This window comes from Panthera uncia (assembly GCF_023721935.1).
Source record: "Panthera uncia isolate 11264 chromosome C1 unlocalized genomic scaffold, Puncia_PCG_1.0 HiC_scaffold_4, whole genome shotgun sequence".
In the NCBI taxonomy this organism is placed as follows: Eukaryota; Metazoa; Chordata; class Mammalia; order Carnivora; family Felidae; genus Panthera; species Panthera uncia.
In genome coordinates this window covers 30,908,628-30,931,718 of record NW_026057585.1, presented here as the reverse complement: position 1 = coordinate 30,931,718, position 23,091 = coordinate 30,908,628, and the positions used below count along the sequence as shown (strand labels likewise).

The 23,091-nt window shown below is 34.6% G+C and overlaps 1 protein-coding gene across 7 annotated transcripts in view; it reads left to right on the top strand.

Moving 5' to 3' along the window:
• The window catches only part of PKN2 (protein kinase N2), a 163,456-nt gene that overhangs the window by 70,569 nt on the left and 69,796 nt on the right, over positions 1 to 23,091 (top strand). For all 7 annotated transcript variants that reach the window (XM_049616842.1, XM_049616845.1, XM_049616844.1 and 4 more), the window contains exons 4-8: positions 2,730 to 2,847; positions 3,153 to 3,298; positions 3,390 to 3,603; positions 13,105 to 13,290; positions 14,212 to 14,321. In XM_049616842.1, coding sequence (XP_049472799.1) covers positions 2,730 to 2,847; positions 3,153 to 3,298; positions 3,390 to 3,603; positions 13,105 to 13,290; positions 14,212 to 14,321 — 774 coding nt within the window. The remainder of the gene's footprint in view (positions 1 to 2,729; positions 2,848 to 3,152; positions 3,299 to 3,389; positions 3,604 to 13,104; positions 13,291 to 14,211; positions 14,322 to 23,091) is intronic.

The following is a 23,091-nucleotide window of genomic DNA, read 5'->3' as shown; positions in this document are numbered from 1 at the left end:
CTGACGTGTAGTAACTATAAATCGCCTGTGACAGGTAATATCCAGTGTCAGTTTTAAAAGCCTTCATCATACTTTGACATCTGTGCAGATCTTCCAAAAGTCTGGGAAAATTCAATTACTTTTAAAATGAACTAAAAATGCTCTTCTTTACATGTTGAATTGAAATAGTTAAAGTATTTCCAAAGAAGTAAATGACTTCTGTCTTCTCATATACTGATTAAATAATAAAAGGAGTAGCTCAATTGAAAAGCATAGCATTAAATAGTTTGTTAATAGTTATTCATTTATATTAGGATTTCATTGAAATAAGATAATCATTTTTATTGCTCTAAAAGGGGGACATTTTTAATGCCAATCATGTGCTAGGCAATAGGATTTTAGTTTTATCTAGTGCTTACAAAAGCTTCATATTTTAAAGAATGGTATCCCAATTTGTGTAATTTATGCAAGAAACCTAAATCTTGCAGAAGATAGGTTAACAAGCCCAGGTTTAAAAGTACAGTAAGATTTGGGAACCAGTCTATCTGATTGTAAAACATATTTACCCCACTAAATTAGGAGCTTTGGAATACTAAGTTTTTTTCTTACTCCAATAAGTTCTCAAAGGAATAGAAAAGCTGTTTCAAATCTTCAGTTTTTCTGATGTACTTAATAGTGGAAAGGAGGAGGAATTAAAATAAAAGTATTTTCATTTTAAATTTGAAGGGTGAATAGGTATATTCATAAAAGCATATAATTAGTCATAGCCAAGCAGCAAACTCAAGCAAGTATTTTTAATGGTAAAGCATAATTAACAAATTCAGTGTGTGTGTGTGTGTGTGTGTGTGTACACTTCATGGTGTAAAATGATATTTAAGAGACTTAGTAGATTATTTGGCTCAACTCCTTGGTGTGAAATCTAAATATTTAATAAAGAATGAAATCTGACTAGAGATCTTTCTTAAATTGACTGGCCTTAGGAGCAGGAAAGAAATGGAAGAAGAATTCATAAATTTGCAAATTCTTTTTCTCCCACTGTATATTAACCTTGTTTGGTGTTTAACATAAAATATGTTCGCTTTATTTTTTTCTCTTATATAATAGCAATACTATCTTTCCCACCCCACATCTCCTTCCTCCTCTTTTATTCAGTGTCATAATAGACTCTGTGTGTGTGTTTCTATTGAAATGATGCTGCACATCTGATGCTTGTCTCTTAGCTTCTAGTCTTGAACTCTTCTAGAGAATATAGGTTGATTGTATCCTATTTTATTTGCAAATCAGTACTGACTGCCATAGTGATAAAACTAGAGATGCTTAAATAGTAAGCAACAATTGGCTTTTCTTTTGAATAAGTACTTTCTAACTTGATGCATAGTTTTATCATTTTTTTGTGGATTGAAGCCTACTAGACTTTGACAATTAATATAACAATCTAAGCAGCAGATGGTTTTAATTTCTGTTACTTGTTGCATATGAAACTTTTGGGGGAAAATGCTGTATTAGTTTTCTATGGTTGCTGCAACAAATTATCATAAATTTAGTAGCTTAATACAAATTTATTATTTTACAATTTTGTAATTGAAAAGTCTCAAACGGATGTCACTGAGCTAAAATCAAGGCATTGGCAGAGCTGCATTCCCTTCTGAAGGATGGAGAAGAGAATTTGTTTCTTTGTTCTTTCTAGCATCTAGAGGCTGCCCACATTCCTTGGTTTATGGCCTTCTTCTCTGTCTTTGAAGCCAAAAACAGTGGGTCCATTTCTTCTCATATTACTCTGCCCTCCTCTTCTGCCTTTCTCTTCCACATTTAAGGAGACTTATAATTACTTTGGGCCCAACTGGAAATAATCTCTACATTTTAAGGTTGAGTGATTAACAACCTTAATTCCATCTGCTATTTTAGTTTCCCTTTGCTATGTAACATTCGTAAGGTTCTGGGATTAGGACATGGACATCTTTGGGTGGATCATTATTTAGCAGACCACAATTCCTAAAATGGTAAGTTTTTTGTTACTCTCTGTCAGTAACAGTCATTGTTGTTAGAATTAAACTGGTATGACAGTAACATTATTTCACTTAATTCTGGACCTTTCTTGAAGTTTTAAGAGATAACAGAAGTTTATTCACTATAATTTCCTCCTTTGCTTTATTGAGAATGTCTTGGGTTTTTTTGACATTAAAGAGTGTCAAGGGACCTTTCTTATTATCTCACCAGTGTTGACAAATGCTATTTCCTGTTTCCTTTATCAGATTTAAGGGAACACAAATACCATCTATGATTAGTTAGTTTAAAAATTTCCCTACATATATGAAGGTTCATAAGAATTTAACTGTAATGTTATGAGAGAGGAAGAGATTTTCTAAAATATTTAGGTTTAGTCACTGAGGCGTCTGTCACATGCAATGCTTCTGAGAATTATTGAACGTAGTGTGAAAAAATCCTTTATATTTTGTGTAAAAGCAGAGAAAATTACAAATGTGAATTTGGAATTCTTTAAAACAGTAATAAGATTTACTTGCTTTCTCACAAATTGTCTTAACTAAATGAAGTTGTTTTTCTCATTTATAGCTGTTTCGTTTGATGGCTTTTTAAAATAAATGTATCTACAAGTGTATCTATTATAGCGCTTACAGTGTGCTTTTAACTCTGTTTTTCACTTGCTGATAATCGTTTTATCTTATTTAGAAGCTGTGAAAATGTTCTGTTTGTCTTTTCATATGCTTACCTTTTCAAACTTATTTTAATAGGATCGGAAACTCCATGGCACAGCTCAGCAGCTGCTCCAGGACAGCAAGACAAAAATAGAAGTGATACGAATGCAGATTCTTCAGGCAGTCCAGACCAATGAATTGGCTTTTGATAATGGTGATGGAATAGAGATAAATTGTCATGCTTATTATTATGGGCTTATAGTGCTTAATAAATATCATGTAGTAAAGAAGCAGTGGTTCAGAATTAAGGAGGAGGAGGCCTTATGTCTTTGAGTTTTGATGGCTAAAATGGAAGGCTCTTTATTTCAACATTGTATCTATTATTACTTCAGTGTTTATTTACTTAACTAATTTTTCTCTTACATTGTAAGAATTCATTTCTTTTTCATGAGTTTTAATCACTGTATATGAAAATACCAAATAAATGGTTCAATTGCATTTTTTTTCTCCCCCCTCTAGCAAAACCTGTCATAAGTCCTCTTGAACTTCGGATGGAAGAATTAAGGCATCATTTTAGGATAGAATTTGCAGTAGCAGAAGGTGCAAAGAATGTAATGAAATTACTTGGCTCAGGAAAAGTAACAGACAGAAAAGCACTTTCAGAAGTAATTTTAAATAAATATTTTAACTTAATAAATACATTTTTCAAAGAATGTAATTATTTAAATGACAACAATTGTCTTTTCCCTGTTCAAGGCCCAAGCAAGATTTAATGAATCAAGTCAGAAGTTGGACCTTTTAAAGTATTCCTTAGAGCAAAGATTAAATGAACTCCCCAAGAATCACCCCAAAAGCAGTATTATCATTGAGGAGCTTTCACTTGTTGCATCACCAACACTAAGTCCACGTCAAAGTATGATATCTACACAGAACCAATATAGTACACTGTCCAAACCGGCAGCACTAACAGGTAGGTTGCATACATCTCCTAATTGTTTTGGGTGCACTTTTTTTGTGTGTACGTCGGGTCCTGGTTTAATAAATGAATAAAAAGTATGAGTACTTTTAAGAAGTATGCACAGATGTTTAAAATACTGTGATAAGATACACATAACATAAAATTTATTATTTTAGCCATTTAAAAATATACAATTCAGAAGTATTTACTATATTTATGGTGTTGCAAAACTATCACCATCATGTAGTTCCAGAACATTTTCATCATCCCAAAAGGAAACCCCGTACCCATTAAGTAGTTACTCCCCATTCCCACAGCTTCTGGCAGCCACTGTTGGTTTTCTGTCTCTGTAGATTTGTCTATTCTAGATATTTCCTATAAATGGAAGTATATAATTTTTGGCCTCTGTGTTTGACTTCTTTCACTTAGTGTACTGTTCTCAAGGTTTGTCCTTGTAGAATATATCAGTACTTCATTTCTTTTTATGGTAAATAGTTCTCAATTATATGTGGGTATATACTAAGTTTTGTTTATCCATTTATTAATTGATGGACATTTGGGTTGTTTCCACCTTATGACTATTGTGAATAGTGTTCTTATGAACATTTTTGTTCAGGTTTTTGTCTGAACATCTGTTTTCATTTATTTTGGGTGTATACCTAGGAATGTAAGTACCAGGTCATGTGGTAATTTTATGTTTATATTTTTGAGGCATGGTCACCTATTTGCCACAGTGGCTGCAGCATCATTTTGTGTTCTTAAGAGCACACATCCTTACCCAACACTTGATATTTTCCTTTTCTTTTGTTTTTTTTTTTTTTTTGATTATTGCCATTCTAGTAGGTCCATTACTGAAAGTCAGTTAGTGATGTCTCAGTTATTTTTTGTGCCTATTTCTCCTTTTCATTATGTAAATGTTTGCTTCATGTATTTTTGGGCTCTGCTGTGAAGTGCACTTATGTTTATAATTTTTATATCTTCTTGATGGATTGACTCTTCTATCAAAATATAATGTCCTGTTTTATCTCCTGTAAGAATCTTGAATTGAAGGTCTATTTTGTCTGATATTCGTGTAGCTCCCTCAACTGTCTTTTCCTTATTACTATTTGCACTGAATATCTTTTTCTGCCCTTTCACTTTTTTCCAACTCTTTAAAAATGTGATTTCATCTTCTTGTTTCTATTTTCCTATTATAAAAAGCTGTATTTTTTTTTTAATCAATATATCTCTTCATGCAATGTTCTTTATTACCATTGGCTTCAAATAACATGGAATTATATTCACTTTTCTTTTTTTTTTTTTCCTCTCTGCTCCTATGACTGGGTGCTTTTAATTTACCTGTCTTTAAGTTTGCCAGTTCTTCTGCCTGCTCAACTCTATTGCAATTTTCTAGTAAATTTTAAAAATTTTAGTATTGTGCTTTCATTTGGTTCTTATTGATAAATTCTATGTCTTCATTAATATTCTCTATTTGTTAAAACACCATTCTCCTTTCTTTCGTTTAGTTTTGGTTTTGGTTTTGTTCTTGTTTTGTTTTGTAGGTCCTTGACAATATGTAAGACAGTTGATATGAAGTCCTTGTCTAATAGATCCAGTGTCTTGGTTTCATCAGTTTCCATTAATTTCTGCCTTTCTTGTCAATTAGCCATACTCTTTTTTTTTTTTTAATTTATTTTTGAGAGAGACAGAGACAGAATGCAAGCAGGGGAGGGTAGAGAGAGTGAAGGGGAGACACAGAATCCAAAACAGGCTCCAGGCTCTGAGCTGTCAGCACAGAGCCCGACGTGGGGCTCGAACTCACGGACCGCGAGATCATGACCTGAGCCAAAGTCGGACGCTTAACCGACTGAGCTACCCAGGCACCCCAGCCATACTCCTTATTTTCCAGGTTGCATCTTAATTTTTGATTGAAAACTGGATATTGTGAATATTATAATGTGTAACTCTGGAAGACACTCCCTTTCTCTAGAATTTCTTGTTGTTTGTGTGGGATATAGTTTTTTAGGGGCTTTTATAAATGATTTTGTAAACACTGTAGTTGTTGTCATGTATGGTCACTGAAGTCTTTATTAAGACTAGTGGTCAGCTAGTAATTTAAAAGACATTTCTTTTCATGCATGCAGGCAGAAAGAAAAAAAATTGCCTATCTTTGTAGCTGGGCTCGTGTTTGTGTGTTGGGGGCATACCCCCAACAGTCACCCAGGCATCTTACAACTCTGCCTTTGCTGGCACAAAACTTGAAGATCAGCCAGATGTGAGAACTTAGGACTTTCTCAGGCCTTTTCTGACGATGCCTCCTTTTCTCTCTAGCCTTCTAGTTTCTCAGTGGAAATACTGCAAAGCCCTTATTCCCCAAAACATCCCACTCCTTATGTTCTCCTCCAAGAGTCTTTGGGATATCTTGTTTGTCCCAATTGATATCTTTTGCCTCAGGTTGCAATGACTGGTTTATTTGCCTTTAAATGCCTTCCACTTAGCTATTTCTCTGCCCTGAGAGATTTCCTAGTAAGGCAAAAAACAATTTTTTTTAAGGCACGCTTTTGTGTTAGTTCATCAGAGAGCCCTCAGTTCATTCAAAGCAGGCAACCACACTTCCTTGAGAATGAGGTCTTCTTTTCCAACTGCTGTCTTGAAAATTATCAACAAACCATGTGGGTAGAAGGAAGATGAGGCAAGGGTAAGTTAAAGTGCTACAGAGTCTCCTATTGAGTACTTACTGTGTTTTTGTTAAGTAAGCATTTGCTTGGTTGCAGTAAACCTTTGACTATCTTCCACATTTCTCATACACTTGATTCTAACAGTTTTTGCTAATTTTTGGTTGTTTTGTTTGTTTCCTGTGTTTCTGTGGAGAAATTGCTTTAGGACCTTGTTGCCCCACCGTTTTCTCTATCAGCTACAAAGGTTTTTATGGTCCATGTGATTATGACATTTTTGTTACATTGACTTCTCACCCCTGGAAATTCTTAAATTACCATATGAATGTGAATGTCAACAAGGGCTTTACTTTAATAATGTCATTGAGTATTTTGAAGATGTGAAAGTGTTCTTCAGAATTGCATAGCATGCTATCACATTCTGGTAGCTTTGGGTATCATTAATCAGTTTTATGTCAGACTTCTATATTAAAACTTGAAGGACAAATTTATAGTTAAACTGTGCTGTTGCCACTAATAGGATCAGTCTAAACCTGCAGTTACCAAATTGAGTTTCTAAATCTGAGGTATCCTGGGATGCCAGAATGAATAAACAGAGTACAACAGGATATTTTAACTTTTTCGAGGGAAGCCCTCAAAGTAAAGTGTTACTTCACGTCCTACAGTCACCATTTAAACTACTAGCTCAAAGTAGTTATAGTTTTAGCAGGAGATGGTGCTTCGAGTGAAGTCATAAATGTTGATGAAACAGGGTTTTCCTGCATTGCTGTGATATAATAAATACCATGTGAAAATCAACATGGAGTAGAAAAGAAGGTGGTGGTTTCCAGTGTAATTCCAGAGTTTGAGAAGTTGTACAGTGCTCAGTGTAAACATCCCATTAGGAAATAAGTATGGTTATTTACGAGTGAAATAAGATTACCTTTTCTTTCAAGTTATGTGTATTGTTTTTATAGTTATTAATTGATTACAATATTCTATGAAACAGAACTGTTAGGTATCTTTCAGACTAGGAGCACAGTGAAAAAATTGGTACACTAGGGTACCATGAAACAAGAAAGCTTGGGAATCTTTGGTCAGAATGCTCCATTTTATTTTAAATGTTTTAAATATTTATTAAAGTGTTTATCATTCTAGTCACATCTTCTGTAACTCCTATTATGAATTTTCTATCACAGTTAAACTGGTTTGTGCACAGTCCCTGTTTAATATCTGCCTTGTTATCCATCTTCTTACTGTATTTTTTAAAATCAAAACTGGAATATAGACCTGTGAAGAACAAAGACTTTGTTGTCTGCCTACATGTAATTCTAGCCCCTAGCACAGGATATTTATAGTTTCAGGAGAAACTTGGTAAAGATTATTTGACAATAAGGAAGGCACTGCACTTAAGTTTTGCCATTGTATGACTCAGTGCTGAATGCATTAATAATATTTTAGAATTTTTGAATGATTCATTGATTAAAATATGGTTGTCAAATATTTGGAAATCAACAATATTTCTAGAAAAGTAATAAAGCCATGTTTTAGAAAACACCTGATACAGCTGGAATTATTTTTCCCTTTCTATTCTTGTTGACTTCTCTCCCCAACTCTAACCTCTTCCATTCTCTTTTCCTGTTCTTCATTGCCTTACTGAACTTTATTCAAAGTGATGTAAATTGTCAGCATAAAGGGAAGTATCTTACAGTTCTTAAGACATTTTGGGTTTTTTTTTTAATTTTTTTTTATGTTTATTTTTGAGAGAGAGAGACAGAGTGCAAGCAGGCGAGGGGCAGAGAGAGAGGGAGACACAGAATCCAAAGCAGGCTCCCCAGGCTCTGAGATGTCAGCACAGAGCCTGACGCGGGACTCGAACTCACGAACCGCGAGATCATGACCTGAGCCGAAGTCAGACACTTAACTGACTGAGCCACCCAGACACCCCAAGACATTTTGGTTTTTAAAAATATTATTTTAAATTCCTACTGAACCTTTTAATGAATTCATGTTGAACCTTAAGCTAAAGACAGAGTAACTAGAAAGAGAAATACTATTGGTCTTAATAAAGGATTAGACACAATGAAGAATTATATTGGATAAGTAGTAGGAACATTTACCCTCCTGAGTTTTTCACTACATGCTATTTGTGGTTTGTCTCCTTTATATTCTGATTTCTTTTGTGGTTGTATGAATAAAAATTGAAATTTGCAAATTTGGTGCTACTTTGAACTAAGGTATAATTGAATTTTTGGTCTACATTTTGAGACTTTTACTTGTTTTTATGAAAGAAGATACCTTCATTACTCAGTTGTACCAAGATGAAATACTGAATTAGTAAAATGGATATAAAATAGTTTTTTCAGAACATTAAAAAAAAAACACATTTACTTGTTCTAATGGAATTCATAGCTACTGCTTATGAATACAGACATTTACTTCTTGGATTGCTTGTTTTAAAAATTTCATATTGTGGGTTATAAAAGTAAAATATTTTAAAGTATTTCTAATATGGTTACACACAATTGCAATTGTGTCACCTCATAAAGGAAAGAAACTTCTAGATGCTTACTAAAGTTCTTAAATCCCTCCAGGTTTCTTTTTCCTAAATGAAAGCAGGTGCTGAGCATTGTCATCTCCTAATATATTGAAATTACTAAAATATTTAATAAGCTACCAGGGTTTGAAGTAGTGACCAGATGTTTTCAGTTTCCCCAGGATGACTTTTACAGCTAAACATTTACAATGGAAATGAGCTAAGTTTGCCAGTTTAACAACAAAAAAGGAAATAAAACACACAAACACAACAAGTTGTTTCTTTTGAATTAAAATTAAAATAATATCTATTTAATCTGTTTTAGCACTTTATAGTTACAGAATATTTCCATAGCCTAACCAAACATAAAAATTGAAGCTTCCCCTCCAACTTTAGTAACTTTATTGAGACATAATTTATATACCATAGAATTCACACACTTGAAGAATACAGTTTTAGGGCACCTGGGTGGCTCAGTCGGTTAAGCATCCGACTTCAGCCCAGGTCATGATCTCACAGTTCGTGGGTTCGAGCCCTCGTCGGGGTCTGTCCTGACAGCTCAGAGCCTGGAGCCTGCTTCTGATTCTGTGTCTCCTTCTCTCTCTGCTCCTCCCCCATTCATGCTCTCTGTCTCTCAAAAATAAATAAAAGTTAAAAAAAAATTTTTTTTTTTGTTAAGAATATAGTTTTAGAACTTTAAAAGAATGTTTTAATGTTTATTTTTGAGAGGGGCATAGAAACAGAGTACGAGTGGCGGAGGGGCAGAGACAACTGAATGACCCAGGCGCCCCTAGTTTTAGGATTTTTAGGAAATGTATATAGTTGTGCCACCATCATCAACATCCAGTTTTATTTGAAGTGTATAACTTGAAGATTTTGTCATAAATTTTGTTGTGAAACCATCACAACAATCAAGATAATTAATATATCCATTATCCCAAAAGTGTCCTTGTGTGCCTCTGTGTAATCCCTCTTTCCTGCTCTTCTCATGCTCTCCTTACCCACATCTGACTCCAGGCAATCACTGACCTATTTCTGTCACTTGCTATTAGTTTACATTTTGTAGAATTTTCTATAGGTGGAATCATTCAGTATATACTGTTTTCTTTGGGAAGAGAAGGATTTCTGACCTTTTTCACTCTGAATAACTATTTTAATATTCATCTATGTTGTGTCTATCAGTAGTTCCTTTCTGTTACTAATAGCATTCAGTTGTATGGATAGTCCATAATTTGTTTATCCATTCACCTGCAACTGATATTTGAGTTGTTTCCACTTTGTATTTTTTCCAAATATAGCTAGTAATAACATCCTTATGCAGTTTTTGTGTAAATGTAGATTTCACTTGGGTAAATACTTAGGAATGATATGGCTGGATCATGGTAGTCTGCTGAAAATGGATTCTTTACCCATTTTTAAATCTGAAAAGTCTTCATTTTTGAAAGATATTTTCAGTGGGTCTAGAATTCTAAGTTCACAGTTTATTTGCTTGTTCATTTTCTCAGTACATTAAAATTGTTGCTTATGTGTCTTGCTTTTCATTGTTTCTTATGAGAAATCCATTGTGATCCTAATCTTTGTATGTAACGTATCTTTTTTCCTCTGGCTGTTTTTAATATTTTCTCTGAATTACTTGTTTTGAGAAATTTTATTATCGTGTGCTTTCATGTGATTTACTTATTGCTCTTTTGCTTGGTGTTTTTGAGATTCTTGGATACTTACTGGGTTTATAGTTTTCATCAAATTTGGAAATTTTTCAGCCATTATTTTTTCAAATATATTTCTGTCCCAATTGTCTCTGCTCTTCATCAGGGACTTAGTTGTACACATATTGGGCCACTTGAAGTTAAACTTAGTTTATATATGCGCTGGTTTTTTGTGTTGTTGTTGTTGTGTTTTTTACCCCTCAAGTCTTTCCTTTCTCTTATTTTTTTTTTTTTTTTTTTTTTACGATTTCTACTGCTTTAGCTTCAAGTTCACTAGCTTTTCTTTTGCGATGTATAATCTGCCACTAATCTCATCCCAGTATATTTTTCCTAAAGTCTCTAACATGGTAGTTTTATGTCTGGGATTTTGTTTGGGGTCTTTTTGATTTCTTGCATGTCTCTATTCAAGTTTTTGAACAGATGGACTATAATTATGATCACTGTGTGAATGTGTTCATGTCAGTTTTGGATTGATTTTCATTTGGTTTCTTTTTTTCTTACTATGTTTCTTACTTTTCTGTTTATCTGTTTTCCTGGTATAATAGTCAGAATTTCAAGAATGACCCTTGGAACCCCTGTCCTGTGAATACGATGAGACATCATTCCTGTGATAATACTATGTTATATGGAAAAGGGGATTTTGCCTGTGTGACTAAGGTTATTAATCAGTTGGCTTTGAGTTAATATAAAGGGCAGTTATCTGGGCTGGTGTAATATGATCACATGAACCCCCTAAAAGCAGAGAATTTTCTCTGGCCAGTGGCAGAAGGGGAAGAATAATCTGAATCATGAAAAAGATTGTATGTGCCATTGCTGGCTTGAAGATAGAGGGGGCCAGCATGTAGTGAGGAATTCACGCGGCCTTTAGAACTTGAAAACAACCCTTGGCCATCAGCTAGCAAAGAAATAGGGACCACAATCCTATGTCTGCTAGAAACTGGAGGCTGCCAACAACCTGAATGATCTTGGAAGCACATTCTTCAAATCTTGCAGATAAGAGCCCAGCCTGGCAGATATGAGGATTTCAGCCTTGTGAGATTTCTAACAGAGAGTACAGACAACTCACCCAGACTCTGACCTACAGAACTGTGAGATAATAAATGGGTGTTGTTCTAGGCCACTAAATTTGTGGTAATTGGTAATCCAGCAACAGAAAACAAATATGCCTGGTAGTCTCTGATTAGATTGCTAGACATTGTGAGTTTTAGCTTTTGGGTGCTGGATATTTTTGTATTCCTATAAATATTCTTGAGCTTTGTTCTAGGTCACAGTTAAGTTACCTGTATTGCTTTGAAGCAATACCTGTATTGATTTTAAACAATACCGGGTATTGCTTTTAAGATTTGTTATACAGACCAGAACATCATTTAACGTAGGAGTAATTATTCTCTACTACTGGGGCAAGACTGAATACTTGATTAGGGGAACCCTCTGCACATCTTAGTTCTGTCTCTGGACAGCTGTTGTCTATCTTTTACTCTGCCTGTGAATTCTAGCCACCTTGATCAGTTCTGTGTCATACTCTCCGGTCCGTTTCCTTCACACAGGTAGTCCACTTGGTTGCACCTGAGTTTCCCCTCCCTGCACTATGTCCTAGGTATATTCCAGGCAGTAAACTCAAGCAGTCTTAGGGTTCATCTCATTTGTTTGCCATCTCTTGGGGATCAGTGTTCTTCATTTCCTGACCTCCAATGTCTTTAACACTTTTTTCACGTATTTTGTTTGATTTTTTTTTTTTTTTTTTTTTTTTTTTTTTTTTTTTTTTTTTTTTTTAGAGTTGGGTATAAATCCAGGCCTTTTTACTTTCGAGTTCAGCTTTAATTATTTAAGTTCATGGGGACCAGGAAATATCCCTAAATGTTATATATAGGAGTACTTAAATAACTCCTAAAATGTTATTCTCTGTGCATTATCTAAAATTTTAATACTATAGCACCATTTCTAACTTCTGGTATACTAAATCTAGCCCAAATGATGACAAACCGTATCTTTAGATAGCCTTAGAGTTACTCATTTTCATTTGAACACCTTCAGTATTTATTTGCCTAAGGAAATCAGAATTATGCTTAGATAATTACAGTCAATTATTTGACTCATTACACTATTAGAAAGTTAATATTATTTTACATCTCAAATAGAACAGGAAACCCATTTATTTATACAAAAAAACCCTGTAAAGTCTTTTTCTGTATTAACTACGTAACTACTAAACATGGCTAGCTGCTTTTCATGTAGTCAGATTTCCTTGTTTCTAATTTCTGTATGTTTATGTTGATATTTGGCTTTGTTTTCCCTCCCACATGGTCTATCCACATAATTTTGTAATTCTTCCATGTAATTATATAAATGAGTATTCAGACATAGAAGAAGTTTATGTAACCTCTTTTAGAACAAGTTTTTGGACAGCTATTGGAAGGCGCTGTTCTTTCCATAAAATTTCTTATAGTTTTATTAAGAATTTTCAATAGGTTTCTCTAATTAAAACAGGAAGGATGATTAGTTACCTCACAGATCCTCTGGGAGAAGAGATTTTGTTATTTTGGCAGATCTCTCCCCATCCTTTCTGAATAGGTAACAAAGACATAGTTCTATATATTAAAAATTGATGTTCTTATTTGATATTTGTTCATGCTGATAGGTACTTTGGAAGTTCGTCTTATGGGCTGTCAAGATATTCTAGAGAATGTCCCTGGACGGTCAAAAGCAACATCGGTTGCACTACCTGGTTGGAGTCCAAGTGAAACCAGATCATCTTTCATGAGCAGAACAAGTAAAAGTAAAAGTGGAAGTAGTCGAAATCTCCTAAAAACCGACGACTTGTCCAGTTCAGTAACCAAATTTTTAAAAAAATCGTATAACAAATTAAAGGGCCTATACAAAGAACTTAACAATGCAGCTAGCAATGGGAAAGAGCCAAAGTTGAACAAAAAGCTTTATGTTCTGACTTCTATAATTTAACTTTAAAATACCGAAAGCTATACTGACAGGAAACAAAGGCAACCAAATTTATTGAAATTATGTTAGAAAACTGAATGACACGTAACATTAATTCTTTTGGAAGAATGAAATGCTCAGGATCAATCTATGCCAAACTGAAAGTGTTCGGAGGCTCTGAGTCTTGTCACATCTTTATCTTTTAATGACATCGTGACACTTCTCAATCTTGATAACTAACCACAGGACCAAACGTGTTTACTAGTAGTGGCTCAGTTAGCAAACAAATGGGGGAATAGGTGGAAGTGGTAAGAGCAATATGCAATAGGTTTATGAAGCACTTTGCAGATGTTCTAAAATGTAATTATAAACTATGATATAAAGGTAGCACTGGGGGCGGGGAAGGCCTGTGACAGTTAAACCTACTACAGAGTACAGAGGTGCATATGTCAGTGTCTTCCTTCATCTAGAAAGGGATTTTAGGGAAAGTGTGGAAACAAAAATTGTCTAAGGTGACAAACTCTACAAATAGAAGTGTAGAGGGAGAAAACTGAATGATGACTGTTGATATACAAACATACAAAATAGACAGCATTTGATCTCTGTGTTTTTGTCAAACACAGAGGATAATTTGGGAGCATCTGGTAGAAGTATGTGTACATGTAAAAGTAGCCATTTAAGATTCAAAAGCTTCAGTATTAAGAAAAATCTTACTTTTAAAGGCTCATGAGACTTTTGTTCCTATTAAACAGTGATGCTTCTATTTTAAAGTTTTAAAATATTTAAGCAAGTTTATAAATTGTAATTACAGATGATGTCTGTGCGGTTTTGAAGCTAGATAATACTGTGGTTGGTCAGACGAGCTGGAAACCCATTTCCAATCAGTCATGGGACCAGAAGTTTACACTGGAACTGGACAGGGTAAGAGGAAAAACATTTTACTTAAATTTTCATTATATTTATAATTCATTTTGAATGTAAATTTTATGTCTTTGAAGACTTTGAAAAGTTTTATTTTTTTAATGCTTATTCATTTATTTTAGAGAGAGGGTGTGAGCGAGTGGGGAGGAGCAGAGAGACAGGGAGACGGAGAATCCCAGGCAAGCTCCGCAGCTGTCAGTGCAGAGCCCAGTGTGGGGACTCAGACTTACTAACTGTGAGCTCATGACCTGAGCCAACAATCAAGAGTCAGACGCTTAACTGACTAGCTACCCAGGCACCCCTGGAAAGTTTTATTTTTAACACAATAAAAGAAGAACCTAGGGGTTTTTTTTTTTGATGTTTCTCATCTGGTGAGTTGTATAAAAGCCTGCATTAAGACAGAGGTGAACATCAGAGTGCTGCAGTAGCTTTCGCTTCTGCAGTGATTTGAATGTACATTTTGTATTAACATAAAAGACAACCAAGTGAGAGCTAGTATTGAAATATATTTACTTTAGTGATGTACTCTAAAAATGAAGGTGATTCTTCTGATTCACCATTTGTAGGTTATACTACTAAAGCTGGATTTGAAATGAGCTAATGTGCTCAGTTACCCAGGCTTCCATGTGTCTCAGTGGCTTTCATGAATGACATGAATGGCTGGAATATGATACGTAGCTGTAGAATCCAGAGGTAAAGCTGGTCCACACTGGATTCAGATCCATGGTGGTGACTTTATTACTCAGATTCTAATCCATCCACTGGGGTGTGGGAAGAAAATAATACAACTTAATCTTATCTAAAGAATAAGAAAGATAGCAAACTTTTTATCATTTAGTATTTAGACTGATGATACATATGTCATTTTAAAAATTACATTTATTAGTGAAAGCAGATTTACAGTGCTTGATGATGTGAGGTGGTGGTTTTACTATTCTAGCCTCTACTTAAAAAATTTTTTTTCCAATTTATTTTTTTTCTTTCCTCATGGCCAGCATCCTAATCACATCCTCATCACTGCTTTTCCTGCTTCAAAAAATGTTTTATGTGCTTAAACTTTATGTATACCAGATTTCTTAGCTTTAATACGACCTACCTCACTGAGATGTGTGAAGATTAAATCCATGTAAAAATCATTGAAAGTGGTAAGAACTTGATTAATGTTCTTACAAAACATTAAATAAAAAGAATAAAAAGTAATTTACTAAGCTCCATGTGTCTAAATACCAAACTGATTTTCAAAGAATACTACCTTCATCTTGGCATTCATTCTCTCATTTATGATCCTTCATTTATTTTAAAATTATTATGAAAGTATTTACTTAATCAACAAATATAATTCATTGATATCTACTGTATTCCTGGCACTTCGGGTAGATTAGCAATGAACGACATAAACAAGGTCTTGCAGGTTTCCTCAAGGAACTTCTACTTCATTGGCTTTCAGTACATACCTGACTTTTTAGCATCACATCTGAAAGTGTGTAAGAGTCTACCACCTCATTTCCCAAATGTACCTTTATTTTGATGATTTCATTTAAAATGATATTAAGGTCTTAGAATGCTGGGCTTGAGGTGTTTATACTTGTTGGTGTCGGAGACGGGATGGGAGACACGTAATGGAAAAGTTGATCTTGGAATTTGTATGAAGAATGAATTTGAGGGAGGAGGAACTAAAGGCAAGCAATTTGGCAGGAGGCTACTCCAGTGCTACAACTGTAAGATCAGGAGAACTTGAAGTAAAACTTGGCAGTAGGAATAGAAAAAAATACATGCAGGAAAAAATAATATGAGTCAGTAACTAATTGGATTGGAGTACAAAGGAAGGGATTTGTCTATAGTTTGCAAAGCAAATTATGCCACAATCATTAGAAAAAATCTATATTGGAGGGGGATGGGTTCTATACCTAGTCTCTTAGCAATTAAATAAAGATGTGGAAGGTAGAGGTCAGGGCTGGATAGGTGGATTTGGAGATCATCTAATTAGACGTCATAGTGAATGTCATCCAAGTGGGTAAGATCAGTCTTTTCATTTCACAAATATTTATTTAACATTTCATATGTACCAGGGTTTTTACTAGGTTCTAGATTTACGGAGATGTACGTATTGCTGTAACAGAACTCTTAAGCTTAATAATCACTGATTCTCTATTCTGTGCCAAGCACCATTCTAGATGCTGGTAATGATTGATCAAAAGTCCAAAGTCCGTATACTTAAGGACCTTATATTCTAATGAGGGAAGATAAATAGGAAACAACTTTTAAAAACTACAAGGATAGGGAAAGAAGGAAGTAGGGTGGTATAATGAGGGGGTAGCAGCCACTGTAGATAGAGTAGTTAGGGGATCTCTTTGAGGATGCTACATTTGACCTGAGAGACCTGATGTGGGAAAATTTTCCAGACTTTTAAAGATCCAGGTAGAGTGTTTCCAGCAGAGGAGACAAACTATACAACCCCTTGAGGTAGGAGAGAACCTGATATGTTGTAAGAATAAAAATTGTGGGGCGCCTGGGTGGCTTGGTCGGTTAAGCGTCCGACTTCGGCTCAGGTCATGATCTCACAGTCCGTGAGTTCGAGCCCCGCATCGGGCTCTGTGCTGACAGCTCAGAGCCTGGAGCCTGCTTCCGATTCTGTGTCTCCCTCTCTCTCTGACCCTCCCCCGCTCATGCTCTGTCTCTCTCTGTCTCAAAAATAAATAAACGTTAAAAAAAAAAAATTAAAAAAAAAAAATTGTGAGACAGAAGATCAGTGTAAAGTAGATGATGTAGGTAGATGCCAGATCTCTAGGGTCTTCGTAGACTAAGAATTGGGAGACTGTTAAAGGGCTTTTAATAGGGGAGTTGGCATCATTTGATTTACCTATGGTAAATGATCTGATAGAAGTAAGTACCATGCACCATAGAAGCTAATAGAAGAGTTATTAACACAAAGTGGGAAAAACTTTATAAACACAGAAAACAAAAATCTCATAATCAAATCTTAAGCCGTATCCCAAAGGTAGGAGGAGAAAGAAGGTTTGCCCAAAAAGAAATAAAAAACTTTGAGTTGGCGGGGGGGGGAACAAAAACAATAAAGTTTGAGTTGAGCCAGATCATACCTTAGAGAAGCATTATTAAAACTTATCCAGTGAATAATTGCAGGAATGGTGAGATGATGAAAATCCTGTTACATGTGGAACAATTGAAAAAAAATGGGATTTTTAAAAGTCTGTTAAAGAAGAATTTTAACAAAGATTTGATAACTGTCTTTGAAGTTAAAGGGAGGAACATGTGGGAAAAAAATTAGGGTAAGGATAGCAATGAGATTTCAGTTTGTATATGTTTATTCTAATCAATAGTGACTTTCCTAGAGCTCACTGTTAAGGTCTACTAGATGGGTCTTTCAACTCTGATATTTTCTCTTTCAGGGTAGAAGAACCAGCATTGTTACATGCTATAAATTAGCTGTTTAAATAGACCAATATAATTCAGTCAAGCCCCACTAAGAGGGAATAAAAGTTGAGGTTGTTAGTATAAATAGATGCTGTTTCTATGTCTTATTATATTTGTATCTTTTTGTAAACCGTGTGAATACATATAAATCTTTATGGCCATAAAATGTTTCTTTCACTTTCATTTTAATGTGAATAGATTTGCTATAATGAAGCCAGGCAAAATAGGTTCATTGTCAATCTGCTACTTACTAGCTTTTGATAGTAGACAAAGTACATAACCTTACTACTGGGCATTTGTTTCACCATCCCTAAAATGGGGATAAAATATACAGTTGACCTTTGAACAACACAGGTTTGAACTGTGCAGGTCCACTTAATACATAGATATTTTATAGTAAATTACTATGAATGTATTTTCTCCTCCTTGTATGTTCTTAATAACATTGTTTTCTCTAGCCTACTTTACTGTGAGAATACAGTATATTATACATATAACATATAAAATACATATTAGTTGACTGTTTATGTTATCAGTAAGGTTTTCAGTCAACAGTAGCAAAGTAGTAAAGTTTGGGGGAACCAAAAGTTGTACTAAAATTTTTCACTGTGCAGGGGTTGGTGCCTTTACCGTTGTGTTGTTCAAGGGTCAACTGTAATCTTTACAGGACAGTTAGGAAGAAAAACTGAGGTAGTGTATATAAAATCCCTTGTGTTGCTTGTCTCATTTTAGCCACTCGATGGCATTAGTTTTTTCCTTAGCCATAGGCTTTGATGTGTGGGTGGCTATGAATTTAAGTATAACAGAAGAGCATGGTAGGTAATGGGGAATTAATTGGTGCAGTGTCTCTTTCATTTCAGAGCCTATTGAAAGTAATTATAGGATTTTTTATGAGTGATATGATCAAAATGAAACTCAAAGAGAATTATTGTTAGAAAACAGCTGGTTAGAAGATTTCTCTTGTCACCATGTTTTTGCATTACAGAGTTTAATATTTAAAATAGAACTTAAAAGTAGTAAGTATATACATACTTACACAAATATAAAATAAAATAGAACTCAAAAGTTATCATCATGTTATAGTTAAGGAAACTGAGCACCAGAGTAGTTAAATATTAATAAATTTCAGAGCTGCTACTAGACCTTAGTGCCCTTCAAAATGGATGCTCTTTCCTCTATGGCAATTTGAATGAGATAGGTAACAGTCACACAGAGGAGGAAATGACAGAAGATGATGAAAACTTGAAAGAAAGAAAATAATTAAAAATTACCCAGACTACAAGCTTAGAAAACTACAAAGACTGATAACTTTTGATTGGTTGTTTTTTATGTGAAGTTGTGATCTTCACCTAAAGTTGTTTTTTGTTGTTGTTGTTGTTTTTGGGGTTTTTTTTTTCATTACTTCAAACATTCTTCCCACTTGGGAGCAGTACTCCCTTTGAAAGTTTGAAGACAATGCGTGACTAAGAAAAGCTATTCATCCCAGAGGCTAACTAGAGCTTCTAGGCTCCTGATAGGCATGTTACTTTTCCCTAATTTGATTATAAACTTCTCTTTGGCAGAGACTACATTCGTTATCATGATAACTACTTGTGTTTTACTTTTTCATGTGCTTTTTACCCTTTTACTTTATCCCTTATATTTATAGAATATTTATTTGTGGAAAATGTTTATTGAAATATTTATAGAAAATGTTATTTTAAACTGTCTGACGTGTCCATGCCTAGCATTTTGCCTCAAATGTCAAGTTTCTTTTCTATGGGATTCTGGAACTAAGTTATACTATTTCTGTCCTTTTCAAGACACAAAGATTTGTAGATCTTTTTGGAGTTGTAAGATACTCTGGAAATGAACTAGACCTACAATAATCTAAAAAAGCCCAAATTATGTTCCTGGGAGGTCAGGGCTCTGTAGAATTGTCTTAGGAGGCAACACGGAGACTTTTTTGTTTTGTTCTGGGTAAGATATCATTTGGAATTTGCCACTTAAGAAAAATAAGCTTTGAAAATTGCTGATATAATTCAGCCCCTTCAGCCCCCTCATTTTACAAATTACTAAGGAAATTACGGCCTAAGGATAAAATAACTAGCCTGAGGTATAATCCAGGATTCTTTTTTTTTTTTTTTTTTTTTAATTTTTACTGAAGTATGGTTGACACAGTGTTACATTATTTTCAGGTGTACAACATAGTGACTCAACAAATCTGCAAGTAATTGTTCTGCTTACCACAAGTCCAGCTACTTTGTCACCATACAACACTATTATACCACTGATTATATTCCCTATGCTTTTTTATCCTTTATCCCTGTGACTTACTCATTCCATAACTAGAAGCCTGTATCTCCCACTCCCCGTCCCTGTGGCAACCACCAGTTTTTTCTCTGTTTTTATGGGTCAGTTTTTGCTTTTCATAATAATCCAGGATTTTTTTTTTTTTTTTTATTACGTAATCCATTTCACAACACTGAGATCAAGATTCACATGCTCCACCGACTGAGCCAACCAGGTGCCCCAATAATCTAGGATTTATAATGAAGTCTCCTGACTGATAGTTCTGTGTTCTTTCCATTCTTATCAGATTACCCTTTTTATATTTTCTTATAAAATTTGATCCTTATTAATGTTTATTGTAAATGCAATAACCATGTAATTTCTCATTTTCTCTGAATTCCTTCGGTCCTCCTGGGGGAACAAGCCATACAATAGGAATACAAAGACATTTTAATTTCTTCTGTGTAAGAGCTGGCTGTTTTGAGCATATTGTTTAGGCTGAGATGCTGTTTTTTTAACTTAAAATGGACAAGGACCCTGACTGGCTCAGTTGACTTGATCTCAGTGTTGTGAGTTCAAAACCCATTTGGGGCATAGAACCTACTTAATTAAAAAAAAGTTGAAACTACAAAAATACTGACCCTTTTTACCTCTTCCAAATTCTATTAAATGACACATCATACTCTCCTCTGAGGCTTTGAATCCTCTGAGACAGTGAATTATGTATACAGTCTACATTTTTTTCTTTTTTTTTCTTTTTTTCCATCTTTGACGTCTCTTAATCACCAGACACGCTCCAGTATTCCTTAAGAGCTTTGGTTCTTCAGTTCAGCATCATTATGGGGCATTAAAAACAAAAACAAAAAAAACTACATACGTATACAACCCATTTAACAGTATTATTTCAAACTTCTTTGAATACCTCAGCCACAGTGTACCTTTACTGCTTGTCATTTTAGCAATGAATTGAGCAATGAAATCTTAAATTTGATATGTCACACTTTTACCAAATCTTTTATTTCCCTAAATGAGATAAAGAACCTAGATTAATGACTATGCAGATAATGATTATGCAGTAAATGATAGCTTAAATTATTGTTACTCCTCTGGTCTCTTCTGTATTACCACAGAACTAGATATTTGATCAAATCTTTTCATATCCTTAATTCTTCAGGAAGAGGCTGAAGAAGGGGCCATCAGCCCCTTACAAATTTCATGTTCTTTTCTCTGTACCCTAAAACCAATGTTACCCTGAACCATTCCCTTACTGATGCTCCCACATCAAGCAGCCTTTAATCTTATCTTTATATCAGACCTGTCTTGGAAACCCCCAACAGCAAATCAGTCCTACCATCTGTCTTTTCTGCTTTAATCTACTGAATGCTGCTGAAATATTAATCATACCTATTATTATAAATTTTAGTTTCTGACTTCAGCTGGGCTTGTAAATGTTGTCCTACATTTCAGATCTTTATCCCCTTATCAGGAGCTTTTCTTTCACCTATCTCTTCCAGTCTTCTATCCCACCTCAGACCTCTTTGTTTCCATTTTATACATAAGATTAAGATCATTAGGGTGCAGCTTCCTCAGATTCCTCCTATCACCTGCAAATATTTCTGTATCTTCCTCATTGGTTTTAGAGAAAGAGGTCTCTTTCCACCCTGTAAGAGCCTATAAGCATCCAATTTGTCCTCCAATTTCCATTCTTTCTCATCTCCTAAACCTGTTCCATCAGTTACTCTGTCACCAGTATTTTTTTTACCTCCTTGCTTCTCACCTCTGATCCTTACTGCATATGTTCACATTTCCTTCCATTAAAAAAAAAAAAAAAAAATTGTTTTGCTTCTTCATAGCTCTATTGACAGGACTCTCTCTCATAGACGAGATTCTTGAAGTAGTAGTTTGTGCTCACAATCTGTTCTTCCTCATCCTATCGTTCATTACACATTACACTAAAACTTCTGTACGAGGTTCTGAACCACGCACATTACATGTAGTATCATTTAATCCTCACGGTAATCTTACATGTATAATTATTATCACTGTTTTGGGGATTACTGAGGTTCCAAAAGGTAAATAACTTTGCCACACGGCTGGAAAGCAGTGGTTCTGGGAATCATCACAAGAATCTTATATCAAAGCCAGGTCTTACCTGAAACCAATATGTTCTTTTAAATAGTGGACTAACTTGTCTCTTTGTTTCCAATATAGATTTTCTTAATTACATACCACAATATTAATAATAAAAGCTGACATTTACTGAACACTGACTATGTGCTGAGCTTGTATTAACTCTTTTAATTTTCACACAACCCTAGGAGGTTGATACTATTATTATACATATTTTGCAGATGAGCAAAATGAGGCTCAAAAAGGCTAAGTAAATAACTTGCCCAAGGTCACAAAACTGGTAAGTGGTATAGAGCTAAGATTTTAACCTATTTTTTTCTACAGAAATTTATTAAGAATGCAGCACTAGGCCATCTTGATTTTAGGGGCCTTGTTTTTAATTACTGTATTGCCTGACCTGACCTCTACTCCTCTATATTTTAAATCCTTTACTAGGAGCTTATAATTTACAAGTTAAAGACCAAATGCTTTTGCAAGTCATACAGAGCCCTTCATGACTTGTCTCTGCCCATCTTCTAATCTTTATTTCCCAAAGCGTTCCTGCTTCTGTTCTAGATGTTAACTAGATGAAGCTATTTCCTATCCCTACAGTATACTTTGTGCATGCTTAACTTTGTACATTCTTTCCCCTTTGACTCCTATGTTCTCTCCCTTATTCTTATAATTTGTATCTAAGAACACAATTTGAGCAATTCTTATCTTTTCTGATCTTCCTACTACCTTCCCCTTAGGAAAAATTGGTCAGTTCTCCCTTTTGTGTCATTATACCAATTGTATATGCCTCTCTTTTGCCAGTATTTATTTACATTTCCATCTCCCCAACAAAACTATGAACCATATGAGAACAGGACCATACATTATGTCTCTTTGTATTTCCATCACAGTATTTAGTATAGGTATTCATTAAATATACAACAGAATGACTAAAAATAACTTA